Raw genomic sequence first — 14,899 nt, 5'->3', positions numbered from 1 at the left:
TTCTTTTTTTTTTCTTTTTTTTTTTAGCTTATTTCTTCATCTGTGGCTTATAGTATATAATGTTACTTAAAGAAAATAGTGTGATGGGCATGAATAATGTATTTGTTAATCTAAAAATAATAATATATAAAGTATGGCATTGTGAAGATGTCAAGAATGGTCATAGTATTTGTTTGTTAAAACAAAATAATTTTATTTAGAAGTATATCTACTTAACAATAATAGTCAATAGTTTTTATTATGTCACTCCTTGTAGGTTTGATCTCAACCTAGTTTATATGGATTTCTGGATACTTTGTCCAATTATGACTCTGTAAATTAACATTCCTTTTTTTTTCAGCTGGAGGATATTGTCCATTTAAAAGAGGTGGTGGTAATGCTCTTGCTTATCTTTTATCCATGCTTTTTTTTTTTTTAAATTAGCTGTTTCTTTTTCATGTTTAGCTAAGCTGGTAAAGAAAGTGGTAGCTTTGAGCTACAGGACATGCAGATAATACGTTTTGGTCTAGATTTGGCATGAATAAAAATTTTATCACCCTGGTGCTTGATCTATAGAGGAGGCGAGAAAGAGGTAATGGGACATCTCTGTGTCTTTTGGTAGTGTTGCCAATGTATCTTCCTGGGCATTTGTAGATTTTTTTTCTTTCTGTTCCTATTTCTCTCATTCCTGTCAAAAGATGTACCTAAGAAACTTCTGTTCTTCAGAGTTGTTCCTAATTTTAGGGACACAATTTAGGATTAAAGCCTGTTCTCACTGGGGATGTACTTCTTAAGGACCAGATTGCAGTAAGGAGGTCCCTGGGATCCCTATTAATGATGAATAGCCAGAAATTATCAGCAAATGGAGAGGAGGGGTTTGCTTTTTTTTTTTGAGTGATAGGTGATAAACCTGTACTGGAATACAAAATTATTAATGTTATACAGTTAATTATTGTAACAGATAATTTGCAGAAACTTAAAATAATGTAGTAAGGGCAGGGTGGTCTAAAATGTAGAGGTATCGAGAATAAGTAGTGTTGCCAAGATCCTACATCATCTATATGTTATAATAAGATTGACTTCAAAGCCAATTCCAGGTGTTTACAAGTGACTACTATATATTGTATAAGCAACTTAGTATCAAGATTTTAGGACTGCCTATTTCCACACACTAAATCCTACATTCTTAGAACATTAATAAGGCAGCTATTATAGGACCTGCTGCACATAAATATTATCAAGTTATTTTAATTGTATTTCTGAAACTCATTCTGAGCTGTTAAAGGAATTCATTTTTAAATTTATTATTAAATTTCTTTGCTGCTCATCTCACTGCAAGGCGGATAGCATAGACAGAACAACTTTTTTTTCAAATTAATACATGACTGATTCACTAATTAGAATGAAAAACTGTGCATAACAATTTATATCTGTAGTGCTACAATGTTTGAGAAAAATAATTCTTTGATTTTTTAAAAAAGTCAAAGTTCCTACAGAGTATTCTTTATTAAAAGAAAGAGAAAGAGAAAAGGAGAAATAGACAGTGCAGGATGCAGACTGATATTTAACAACAACCCGATGAATAAATATAAATATTAGCCCAGTTAATTTATTCAGGGAAAAAATGGTGCATCATTACAGAGAAAGCTTAGAATGGATTTGGTGGAGACATACAGATTTAGTTTTAGTACCATTCAATGATACAATGATTTTACTACCTCTCCTAGATTGTTTCTTTTTTTCTTTTTTTTATCCCTCCTCCCCCTACCCCCCCATCCCTCTTCCACCCATGTAGCATCATCACATTCGCATCTCCAACACTTAGGTTGCAAACTTGGATACATACAGGCTAGCTTTTTAGGGTCTAGATGCCATCTATAAAACATTTTATAAAAATTCTCTCTTAAGTTTTGGGCTTGCGTAAACTTTACATTTCTAACCCATATTTTTTCCCACGTTTCCATCATTATTGGTTCTTCAATATTCTGTGCCCATTTTATCATACAATCCTTAACTAGCTCTGTTTCTGAATCTATTTCTACTAATGCATTATACAACCTTTTTATATGCATTTGACTTTGGTCTCTAATTTGTTTTACCAAGTTCTCCTAATTTTGCAAGATACCAACTTTCTGATCTTCTCTCCATCTAGCTTGCAACTGTCCATACTGAAACCATGTTTGAATTATCCTTTCTTCTCTTAATTGATTCAAAGATTATAGTTGTAGTATACCTTTTTCCTTATTAAGAAGCTCCTTATAAGTAGTCACATCTTGTTTTTGCTCTACACTTATATTCTTTATTGCATGTCTGGGTATTGCCCACATTGGTAACTTATCATTTAATTTATACTGATACTTTTTCCAGACACGCAATAAAGCATTCCTTAATATGTGACTTTTAAAAGTCTCATCCACTTTCTTATCATATAATAAATAAGCATGCCAACCGTAGACCAAATCATATCCCTCAATATTCAATATTCTTTCTTCTGTTGAATTCATCCAGTCACTAATTGCTGATAGAGCAGCTGCCTCATAATATAATCTTAAATTGGGCATTTTGAGACCTCCTCTTTCACGTATATCCTGCATTAATTTTTACTTTATTCTCAGTCTCTTTCCTGCCCAAACAAAATTATTAATACCCTTCTGCCATATCTTCAAATTTTCATCTTTTTTAAGTATTGGTATCATTTGAAAAAGAAATAAAAACTTAGGCAAAACATTCATTTTTACTGCTGCTATTCTTCCAAACAAAGATAATTGTAATTTTTTTTCCAGTTTTCCATCTCTCTCTGTACTTTTTGCCACAACGGATCATAATTATGCTTAAATAATTTCGCATTTGATGTCATGATATAAACCCCTAAATACTTAACTTTTTTTACTACTTCAAATCCTGTTAGTCTTTCTAATTCATCTTTTTGATTTATAGTCATGTTTTTAGTTATTATCTTTGTTTTCCCTGCATTTATTTTAAATCCAGATACTTGTCCATATTGATTAATTATATCCATTAAACCTACAACCAACTGTAATGGTTGGGTTAAAGTAACAACCACGTCGTCTGCAAATGCTCTTAATCTGTAATCATATTGCCTAATTTTAATTCCACTTATTTTATCTGACCCGCGTATTTTACTCAACAAAAATTCCAAAGTCAAGATAAACAATAATGGAGACAAGGGACATCCTTGTCTTGTTCCTTTTTCTATATTAAAAGTATCTGTTAAACTACCATTAATTATTATTTGTGCTGTTTTTTTCTGATATGTTGCCTTAATAGATTGCCTTAATGGATATAATACATAGATTGTGTAAAATATTCTCCAAATTGCATCTTTTCTATTATTTTCAATAAGAAATGCCAATTCAATCGATCAAATGCTTTCTCCGCATCAAGAAATATTAGCACCGCAGGGATTTGGTTGTTCTTTCCTAAATACTCTAATAGGTTAACAACTTGCCTTACATTGCTCTTCATTTGTCTACCATTTATAAAACCAGTTTGATCCTTATGAATCATTTGTTGCATGACTGTCATTAACCTATTTGCTAGTATTTTAGCAAAAATCTTGTAATCTGTATTTAAAAGTGTTATAGGCCTATAATTTTTTGGCTGAGTGTGGTATTGCTCCTCCTTTGGAATCAGAGAAATAAAAGCTGTCCTCCAGGATAGGGGTACATCTCCTCCAGATTGTATATTAGTAAATAATTCTTTAAGTGGTCCCACCATTTCTAACTGCAAGTGTTTATAATAAGCGGCTGTCAAACCATCCATCCCAGGGGCTTTACCCACTTTCAACTGCTTAATTGCACACATAATTTCCTCAGAGGTTAACGGTTGATTTAAACTCTCCCTTTGCTCTTTTGTAATTATAGGAATATTCTTTTTCTGTAAATATCTATCTATATCTATATTTTGAATTGTATCACTAGCATACAACCTCGTATAAAATTCTAAAAATGTTTTCTTAATCATATTTTGCTGATAAACTACTTTACCTTTATATTCTATTTTCTCTATAGTCTATGACTTTTGTTTTTTCCTTAACAGATATGCTAACCATCTCCCTGGTTTGTTAGCATTGCAAAAAATATTGTGTTTAGCATATTGCAAGTTAGTTGCAACCTGATTTGCCATTAACATATTAAATTGCCCTCGCAGTACATTAATTGCCTCTTTTATTTTCTTGTCTGCTGGGTTCAATATCAAAGCTTGTTCTTTTTTTTTTAATTTCCTCTTCTAAGTCCTTCCTTTTTTCCCGCTGTTTATGTCTGTTTATTATTCAGATATATCAAAATATCTCTCATATATGCTTTACTTGCGTCCCAAACCATTTCCATAGATGTACCCTTATGCATATTCATAATGAAAAATTCTTTCATAAAATTTTTACATTCTTTTACATTTTCCTCATATCTAAACAGATTTTCATTTAACCTCCAAGACCTCTTAAATCCCTTTCCATACTCTAATTCCAAACTGGACTATGATCCGTTAAAACTCTTGGACAAATCTTCATCTTCTTCACCCTAGAAAAGAGATCATTAGTAATTAATATAAAATCAATCCTAGAGAAAGATTGATGTCTATCAGAAAAGAAAGTAAAATCTTTTTCTTCAGAATTCCTCTCTCGCCAAATATCTCTCAACTCCATATCATCCATCATCTCAAAAAACGATTTTGGCAATCTGGCACGCGTTGAGATATTTTGCAGAAGCCCCTTCTTATCTTTTTTAGTGTCCAAAACTCCATTCCAATCACCCAATAAAATGCATGATTTATAATCCCATTGTAGTAACTTGGAATGTAAAAGCTTGTAAAATTTTTCCTGTTGTTGGTTCGGTGCATATACTCCAATTAAAAGTATTTTTTCCCCTTTTATTAAAAGTTCAATTGCTATGAATCTTCCTTGATCATCTGCTTCAATTAGTTTAGCGATTAAATCTTTTTTTAGGTATATAACTATACAAGTCTTCTTCTCAGGAGCAGATGCAACAAAATGTGTACCTAGCTTTGCATTTATTAAATATTTTTGATCTTTCCTTCTAATATGAGTCTCTTGTAGACAGATTACTTCATTTTTAAACTGTTTCAGATAATGATATATTTTTCTCCTCTTCTGTGGTGAATTTAAGCCATTAACATTCCAAGTCAGAAATCTAGTTGCCATTCTTGGCACCCTGAAGCTTGCGCAGCATTTGCTGGAAATCTCCATGCATTTTGCTTTTGGGCCTTGCTCCTCCCACTGCTTCTGTTTTTGTAGTTTCTTGAGTTGTCATCTGAAGTTGCCGCACTCTTAATTCTTCTTGACGCTTGGCTGCCACTCGGGTCTGTCTTTGATCCTTAGGTTCTTCTATTTTTTCAAATACCTCCAAAGCTTGTGCTGTAGTTGAAAGTTGGATTAAATCTTCTTGAATAATCAAAGCTCCCCTTTGGGCCTGTACCAACAATTCTTCCTTCTCCCCCTTTCTTGCCCCCTCTGCTTCCGTCTTCCTTCTGGCTTCTGGGGACTGTGGGCATCCAGCCTTTAGTACATTGGTGTAAAAATCTCTTGCCTTCCACACTGAATTAAGATGATATCTTTCTCCTGAATAATTCACCACTAGTCCAGCTGGAACCTCCCATCTGTACTGTATCTGACAGTTTCTCAGTTTTTCCACCAGGAAGGTATAATCCCTTCTGGCTCTCAACAGTTTAGGAGGGGGATTTCTTTCAGTATTAAAACCTCCTGCCCCTGCACTTGAGGTTTATTTTTAAAAGTGGCTTGTAAAATTTCATTGCATATTCTCCTTGTAGTAAAGTAAACTACAATATCTCTTGGTAAATGTTTCTGTCTGGCGACCCATGAATTGACACAGTAAATTTTGTCAATTTGCCACTCAAGATTTGCTTTTTGTTCTCCCATTATCTGTGCAAATGCTTCTGAAAAAATCTCTCTCAGATTCTCTTGCTTATTTTCCTTCAGGCCTCTTATTCTCAAAGCAAATTCCATGTCTCTATATTGTATCATTGTTACATCAGCCTCTGCTCTTTCCATCTTATTCTGAACCTCTTCCATTTTATTTTCCAAATTCACATTAAACTGCTTAATTTCTTCCACTCTTTCATCTAGTGTTTCAATATGGCTTGCCAGACCTTGGACTGCCATGACAATATCTTCTCTAATTTCCTGATTTCGATTTTGAATAAACAGTTTAATTTCAGCCATCTCATCAGCAACATCTCGCATTTTATCCTCAAACGCCGAAGTAATTTTTTTTTCTGTAACAGAGGCTTGTGTTTTAAGGGCTTTCTGCAACATTTCAAGTGTTAATATTGGTGGTTCCGTTGGAGCAGTGAGGGATTGCAATTTGGATGTTTGAGCTGGTGAGCTCCCAGCACTTTTAACAACAGTCTTTATTTGTTTTGAAGCCATTTTTAATTTCCAATTTAAATTTATTCAGCAACCAGAACAACAGATACACCAAATCCAAAAGTTTCCAATCTTTAAATAATGTCAATCATTTTTTTAAGAACACTACTACAGTCTTTTTGACCTTTAATCTTCTTTCTTTCAAAGCAGGGATCTCTAGTTTTAAACAGGGGCTACCAGCGCTAAACAGAACTTTCCTTTTAACTTTCACTTTCATGCCCCATTAGAGCTCAATCGCCATCTTGGTTTCACTTTCTTCCCTTAATAGCTCAGAAGGAAATAATACACATTTGGAGTTAAAGTTTAGTACTTGCAAATCTGATGTCTCCTGGCTTTGCTCAGCCTGCTTCCAAATCCACTGTTTAATTCAAAGCATTGTTTGCAGGGATGGTCACGGCGTCTTGTTCTGCTTAAAGCAGAATCGCCCCAGATCCGGAGCTCTGTCGGGCTTCCAGGGAGCTCTCACCCTTCGAGCCCCAGAATTGTTCCTGGGGCTTCTTGGGGAGCTCTACCTATGCCCGTCTGCTCTCTTCCTCCCCTTTTCCCAGGGAGAAAGTTTCTAAGCCTCTAGACAGCTGATTTGCGCTGTTCTAGCGGCTTTACGCGATTGCGGGGCTGGCGCTCACAAAAGGAGCGTCTTCGGCGCCTACGGTGCCACCAGAAGTCCGTCTCCTAGATTGTTTCATTGTTCAAATACTAATGTATCAAGGCATCCAATATCAGCAATGTTCACATTGTTTTTCCATCTAGATGTTAACGGGAGATGCATAAGAAAGGATTGCAGCAGAACAACTTATTATTGTTCCTGCAATAATATACACATCAGATGAAATAGTTGCAAGGTACAATGTTCCATCTGTTGGTCTGTTTCAAATTTAAATTAATACAACTTTGTTGTCACCTGCTATTGTTCTGTTTTGAGCAAATGATAATGAATTCTTGTTACGAGTTTGTACAGCAAATTCACTATAGTCTAATAAAATATCTGATGTTTGTGTTAATATTTAATATCATATTTAATTTTGGAGGTTAGATTATCATTTATTTCAAGAAAGGGACAATTTAAATAAAGTTCGCTAATCATGATGACATTAGATGGAGCACCAGTCCTGTTTAAATGCACTTGGACTCTCATAGAAAGATAGGAAAAAAATTATTGTGAGGGTTATGTATAATGCCATTCTAATAAGTATGCTTTGAAAAATGATTATGTAATTGTATAGGTATTCAGATTATTTATTTATGGTATGAAATGATTAAAAGTATTTTATTATGTGTGCGTATGCGTGTGTATGCTTGTGTGTGTGTATATATATATATGTGTGTGTGTGTGTGTGTGTGCGTGTGTGTGTAGGTGTATGTATATTATGTTATGTGTTGTATTATATTATGATGTTACATTATGTTACATTATGTTATATTATAAAGCAGAGAACTAGCATAAAAACATGAGTCTTAGATGCGGGGATAATCCTCTGCTCTGGGTTTAACCAAATGAAAACTGTTTCCAAAGTTCCCTTAGTTGTCTGATAGGGGACTCTTGGAAATAGCTTCTAAGTTGCCAGGAATCCATGACCCAAGAAATAGGGGTATAGTTTTCCTTTGGTTTTTTATTGATCCTTCCATTTCTTAGATTGCCATTGATTTTTAGAATCATACCAAACTTTAATGTACTAATTACGTACTACTCCATTCTGAAATTCAAGGTTGCAAATGTGAGCGCTTTCCTGGACTGCCATTTGTTGCCAATGTCTAATCTGTTACAGCTAAATTGCTTCCTGATTCCCTAGTATGATTGTAACTTTGGAGCAGTATAACTAATATACAGTATATTCAGTGTAAGGGACTTCACTGAGCATATGTTTACAATTTTTGAGATTCTTTCTTATCCATGGCAAAAGTGTTTGTTTGTGCAGCTAAGAGAACCAATTGTTCCAGTGCTCAACCTCTTTACAACCTACTGGACACCAAGAAAAAAATGAGGTTTGAAGCAATGGAAGAATCTGTATCCTGGAAACTCTATCACTGGCAGTGATAATTTGAATAAAAATTGGATAGATATTTGTATTTTTTCCTGCTCTGGACTTGAAAACCTTCAAGATCCCTTTCAAATCTATCAGTCTATGTAATCTTCCCAAAACCCTTTTCAGATTCTTTCCAAATTACCTCTGAACTATGGGTAGTCCTTGAGTTAGGACTGTAATGGAGCCTACACATGAAGGTTGTAATGTTAAATAAATCACGCTAAATGAACGAGCCTCCTCCCTGCTTTCCCCAATGTATTCATTAATCAAATGTGCAGATCATTAAGCACACACGGGGTACCTCAGGGATGGAGAAGACCATGGGAAGCCTAGTACAGGAACAAGACCACCCACTTCCAGCCATCCAAGGCCTCCCCCTACCCATTTTTGGGGTCCCCACAGCTGCTTGGGCCTTCTCTGCTCAACCCTATATCACTGATAGCTCACTTACCTTTCAAAGATCTCCAGAACAGGCTGTCCACATAGCAGAAAAGCAGCTATCTTTTTCTCAGACATTGGCAAATCTGTTTTCCTTAGATCTTCTTACACACATTTGTTTTTGCATTTGTGTGTGTGTAAGAACACAAGATCTAAGAAAAACAGCTTTTCCAGCATTTGAGAAAAAGATGGCTGCTTTTCTGCCATGTGGGCCAGCCTTTTCTGAAGCTGTGCAGATTTTTGAAAAGTAAGTGAGTGATCGGTGATGGGGTGGGGAGGAGCACATGAAACACGGTGAGCTATCAAAGCAGGTTTGTGGAGATCCAGCAGAGCAGGGTGGCAAGGAAAATAGGCAGGAGGCACATTACAGCTTCTCCATGATTGCTCATAAGGGTGAATGGCTGCTGTTTTGCTGCAACATATGTAATTTTGGAGTAAGTACTTAAGTACGTAAGTACTTTGGGGATATGTGTCATAACTTTGAACTAAGTAAATTGTCATAATTTGAGGAGTATAAAGCATTTTATGCTTTATACTTCTCATCCCCCCTATATTTATTTCTGTGCATAATGGTTTCATTTTATGACGTTAATTATGCAGAAATAATGTAGGTAATGCGGGTCCAGCTGGATGATCACTGAAGGGCCCTCTTTATTCATAGTATTGTAAGAAAGAAAATGTGCTTGTTTGAGAGAAGCAATTATATCCAGTTGAAACAGTACAAAGATAATGAGAAATTCCTTTCAAGTAGAAACATTCTACAAGAGGGGCCCCTCAGTTGTCAGAGATAGAGACATTTGGTGATATACAGTTTGAAGGTTAAAAGAGACCAAGGATGACCACATGAAATATCAACAAGAGATAATTTGAATCTATGCTTCAGTGATTTACAAGAAGAATTATGACTGTTTGGCAAAAATAATATAATTAGAAAAATGTCATTTGATGTAACGAATGTCTGCAATGATAAAACTGCTGAGTTAACAGAATCCTTTGTCTTAGAAGGGTATAAAACCATTGCAACTAAGTTCTGTCTTTGTTCACAGCTTCATGTAAAACTGGCTCTGAACCTATTGCGCAATATACTGTCTCTGACTAACCTAGAAAAGTTGTGTTGGTCTAATTAATCCACAACAAAAAGAAAAACAAATAATGACCTGCTTATTTTATGGCACTTCTTTAAAAAAATGACAAAGAATGTTTTAATAAATATTCTACAGTAAATTAGAGTAACATCAGGATAAAGCATCTTGTGCTCATATTAATTTTTATTTCCTGATTTCATGCTTTAAAATATTATTATTATGTTTACAACATACTGCAAAAATCACACAAAAATATTATTATCATTGGAATATATGCAGTGGTGGGATTCAAGTAATTTAACATCCGGTTCTCTGCCGTAATGATTTCTTCCAACAACCTGTTTGCCAAAGTGCTCCGAAAGTTAACAACTGGTTCTCCCGAAATGATGCGAACTGGCTGAATCCCACCACTGAATATATGTTAGTGATAACATATATTGTGTTAGAAGGATATATTTTTCTGAAATAACCTATCACAGCAAAATATTAAAGCTTGGAAATAAAAAGTAATGAGCATGTTCCCCTCTGCAATTTTTTTTTTTCAATTTCCTAGTCTAGCCTACAGCCTTGAGATTTCGTGATGGTGCTTTCTGATCTGAGGTTAGCTTAATGCCTGTGCAGCAAGTCAATTTTTTGGGGGGGGAGGGGAGGTTATTTTTCAGGCTTGTTAGTATTCAGACATTTTCAAAGCGCTCACTGACAGATATGGGGCTCTTTCTCAACTCAATCTTCACCACAGGATTGTTGAAAATGAAATGCAATTATAACTCTGAAAAAGGGGATAAATATATAATATATAAATAATGTATTTTGACTTTTTTGAAAATTATTCTTTATCTCTGCAATCATTTTTGTTTTTGTTTTGTTAGGGGGGAATTCTGTGGCAATTTATTGACTGTGCAATTTTTGATGCCTGCAGTAGTTATCTAAATAATAAAAAGTAAAGTATAAATAGTATAGTAAATAACAATCTGGTACAAAATTTGTATTTGCTTCAAAACCTTTCAGATAAAGTTTCTGTAAGTAGAAAACAAAACTTCCATTTATTAATTACAAAAGCTGTCCATCCCTATTATAAAATTCTCCATAGAACGAAACCTACCTACCTAATAATTAAAAAAATAAACATTAAACATATTAAGTATTGATGGTTTCAATTTTTTTTGTTGACAAAAGCGTCTTCATTTATTCAGTTCTTACCTTTTCCTAATTTCTGAATCCACAACAATTTGCCTCTTCTTGGGAAGTGGCACTTGTGGGAGCTCCTCTTTACCATGTTTAACCAGGATCTGCTCTCTGGTGGTCACCATAGTCACAGTTTCCATTACTGTGGTCTGTGTTAGTGATGTTTGAGTAGCAGCAACAGCTTGTGAAATCTGTGAGAAGTATTGAAGCAGAGGTCACACATTACCTGAAAGGCTTTAATTAAGATGTTTAGAGTGGTAATAGAAAATAAAAAGAAATTGTTCTTTCTTGTTCATGAACTTCAGAACAAAACAACACTGTATTGTACTGCAACCAAATTGTTTTATCTGACTCATGCTAGGTGAATAAGACATGAAAAAGTCAATATTAAAATGAGAAGCAAACTCAAACAGAATGTATTGTAGCACATTTTGTACCAAGTAAAGCACAAGCAAAAAATACAAAGGATTAATTGTATAAGGCAAATTATACAAATATACATATTTGGATACTCCTGCCCCCCTTTTAATATAGCTACTTCACCAGAGAAAAAGCAAATGTTTTTTTTAAACTAAGATTTTTAAAAAATCAGTTAAATCTTCACAAGCATTTCATTTTATTTTCTGTTTCCATGTTTATTACTGAAGTTATTATTTAGAGAACTCAGTGGAAAAAGATGTATTCCTGATGCCATTTCAAGATTCTTTCCTCCATCTTAGAACAATTATTTCTTTGTCTTCTAGTAAAAAAGCCGAGAGCACCAGCCGAGAGCCTAGGGTAGGGGTGGGGCGGTGGCAGTTGTTATTAAGGAGGCCCAGGTTCCGCGGGAGGTCCCTGTTTCGCAGATAGACGGATGTGAGTCCCTCCTCATGAGATGGGGCCCTCAAGGGCAGTTGGGCCTGTTGATTACATACCTTTTGCTCAGCTGCATATCAATGGCCCTGCCCGGGCTGCTCGACGTCCTATCGAGGCTGGTGGTTGAGTTTCCCAGACTTATTGTGCTGAGGGACTTCAATCTGCCTTCTCTGGGTGGGGCGTCGGGAGCGGCCCAAGAGTTCATGGCTTCCATGGCAGCCACGGACCTGACTCAGATAATTCAGCGTCCGACCCATGTGGGGGGACACACGCCCAATCTTGTTTTTGGTATCCTGCTGCGATGCCTCGAGGGGTTGGGGGTGGGAAGCACTGTTCTATGGTGGTTCTCCTCCTACCTCTTGGGGCGCTCACAGGCGGTGTTGGTGGGGGGGCAGAGATCAGCCCTGAGGCCCCTCACTTGTGGGGTGCCCCAGGGGTCAGTGCTCTCTCCTCTTCTGTTCAATATTTATATGAAGCCGCTGGAGGAGGTCATCCATGGTTTCGGGGTGAGGTATCATCAGTATGCTGATGATCCCAGCTTTTCATATCCACCCCGAACCAGCCCAGTGATGTCCTCGACGTGATGTCCCGGTGCCTGGAAGCGGTACGGACTTGGATGGGGAGAAACAGGCTTCGGCTCAACCCTGCCAAGACCGAGTGGCTGTGGGTACCGGCATCTCGGCTCGAACAAGATATTCCATCTCTGGCTATAGGGGGTGAAGTGTTACCCCCTGTAGATAGGGTGCGTAACTTGGGCGTCCTCCTGGATTCACGGTTAAATTTGGAAGATCATGTTATGACCGTGATCAGGGGGGCATTTGCTCAGGTTCGCCTGGTGTGCCAGTTGCACCCTTATTTGGACCGAGATGCCCTACACATGGTCACTCATGTACTCGTCACCTCCCGTATTGACTACTGCAATGCTCTCTACATGGGGCTGCCCTTGAAGACCACTCGGAGGCTTCAGTTGGTGCAGAATGCAGCCGCGCAGGTAGTGATGGGAGTGTCCCGACACTTCCATGTTACACCTCTCCTGCACGACTTGCATTGGTTGCCGGTTGCCCTCCGGGTGAGATTCAAGGTGCTGGTGATCACCTATAAAGCCCTACATGGCTTAGGCCCGGGATATTTGGTGGACCATCTGCTGCCAGCAACAGCTTCCCATTGCCCGGTGCGCTCTCACAGGGAGGGCCTACTCAGGGTGCCAACAATGTTGGCTGGTGACCCCAGGGAGAGAGCTTTCTCTGTAGGCGCACCCACCCTTTGGAATCAACTCCCTCTGGAGCTCCGGGTGGCCCCCGACCTTCGCTCCTTCCACCGTGGGCTGAAAACATGGCTATTTCATCTAGCCGCCCTAGACTGATGGGGTTTTTAATAGAACTTTTTTTTTAAAAAAAATTGATTTATATGCCGCCCTTCTCCGGAGACTCAGGGTGGCTTACAATGCATTAAGCAATAGCCTTCATACTTTTTGTATATTTATACAAAGTTAGCTTATTGCCCCCACAAACTGGGTCCTCATTTAACCTACCTTAGAAAGGATGGAAGGCTGAGTCAACCTTGAACCTGGTAAGATTCAAACCCGCAGTAATTGCAGGCAGCTGTGTTAATAACAGGGTGCTTTAGACCACTGTACTACCAAGGCCCTTAACTTAATGGAGTTTTATTGGATTTTTTGTCAATTTTATCACGGACTTTGTTTTTAACCATCTGTTTGTTTTGTTTATTGTTGTGAGCCGCCCTGAGTCCTGTGGAGATAGGGTGGCATATAAATCCAATTAAATAAATAAATAAATAAATAAATAAATAAATAAATAAATAAATAAATAAATAAATAAATAAATAAAACAAAAACAATAAAAGGCAGGTATTCTCCCTCACTGAGGCAGGACATGGAAGGATTTTTTTCTACCTCTTTCATAATTCTCAGAGCAGGTTCCACCTATCATCTATCTATTCATTCATCTGTCTGCTTAGCACCAAAGCCTTCTATTCATATTGTTTGGGTTCCAAGTAATACACCCATAGCAAACAGGACTCCGAGGTAGGTAGATTCCTCAAATAATAGTTTTATTGGACATATCATATTGGCACAGTCTGGTGAAAACCAACTCTGAATGTTCTTGTGGTTTTCACCTAATTAAAAGTAAAAGTTTTTCCCATTTCCCAAACAATCAGTCACATGGTCCAATCTGGTTGCCTGGTAACTTCACTCCTCCTCTCTACGGCCACCTGTGGGAATGTCCTTGGTTCCCAGGAGAAATTATTTTGTTTTGGCTACAAAACCCCAGCTATTTCTATTCCCCCCTCCCTATCCCTCAGCTCCAGTGTGGCAGCTTAGGTCAGCTTAGCTTCAGGGTTGAACCCCAACCCTTAATTGAAAAGGACTTCCCGCAAAGAAAAGAAATCACATAGAGGTTACTCAAGGTTCAGCCTAACCTCCCCTTCCTCTCCCTGGAGGGCCCCTAGGTTTCTGGGGGTATTTGTCATGAAACTGTTTGACCAATCTATCTGCCTTCACATCCCAGTTTTTGACCCAGGTGGCTTCGGTGGGTACCCCTTCCATTGCACTAGGTACTGCAACTAGCCCCTATGTAATTTAGAATCCAGGATTCTCTTTACCTTGTTTCCCCTTGCGCCGTTATTGGTTTCAGGGCCCAATCTACCAGCCTGATCTGAAAGCCTACTGCCGGCTTTAATAACTGCTGTGAAAGACTGGATGCACTTTCCCTAACAAGCAAGGGAGTTTAAGCTGTACCGTAACAGGGTTGATTATTTTCACTATAGGGAAAGGCCCTATGAACTATGGTCCTAGTTTTTTGCTAGGGAGTTTTAACTTTAGGTTCTTCATTGTTCCCCACACGGAATGGCACTTGGGGTCTGCAGCATTTGTCGGCTTGTATTTTATGGAT

The 14,899-nt window shown here is 37.3% G+C and overlaps 1 protein-coding gene across 3 annotated transcripts in view; it reads right to left on the bottom strand.

The window, feature by feature from the left end:
• Positions 1-14,899, bottom strand: part of DMD (dystrophin) — a 2,041,544-nt gene that overhangs the window by 1,316,694 nt on the left and 709,951 nt on the right. For all 3 annotated transcript variants that reach the window (XM_087871305.1, XM_087871306.1, XM_087871307.1), the window contains one exon: positions 11,148-11,323. In XM_087871305.1, coding sequence (XP_087727431.1) covers positions 11,148-11,323 — 176 coding nt within the window. The remainder of the gene's footprint in view (positions 1-11,147; positions 11,324-14,899) is intronic.

This window comes from Pantherophis guttatus, chromosome 5 (genome assembly GCF_059756535.1).
Source record: "Pantherophis guttatus breed Tessera chromosome 5, ASM5975653v1, whole genome shotgun sequence".
NCBI classification, from domain to species: Eukaryota; Metazoa; Chordata; class Lepidosauria; order Squamata; family Colubridae; genus Pantherophis; species Pantherophis guttatus.
This window is presented reverse-complemented; position numbering and strand designations above follow the sequence as displayed.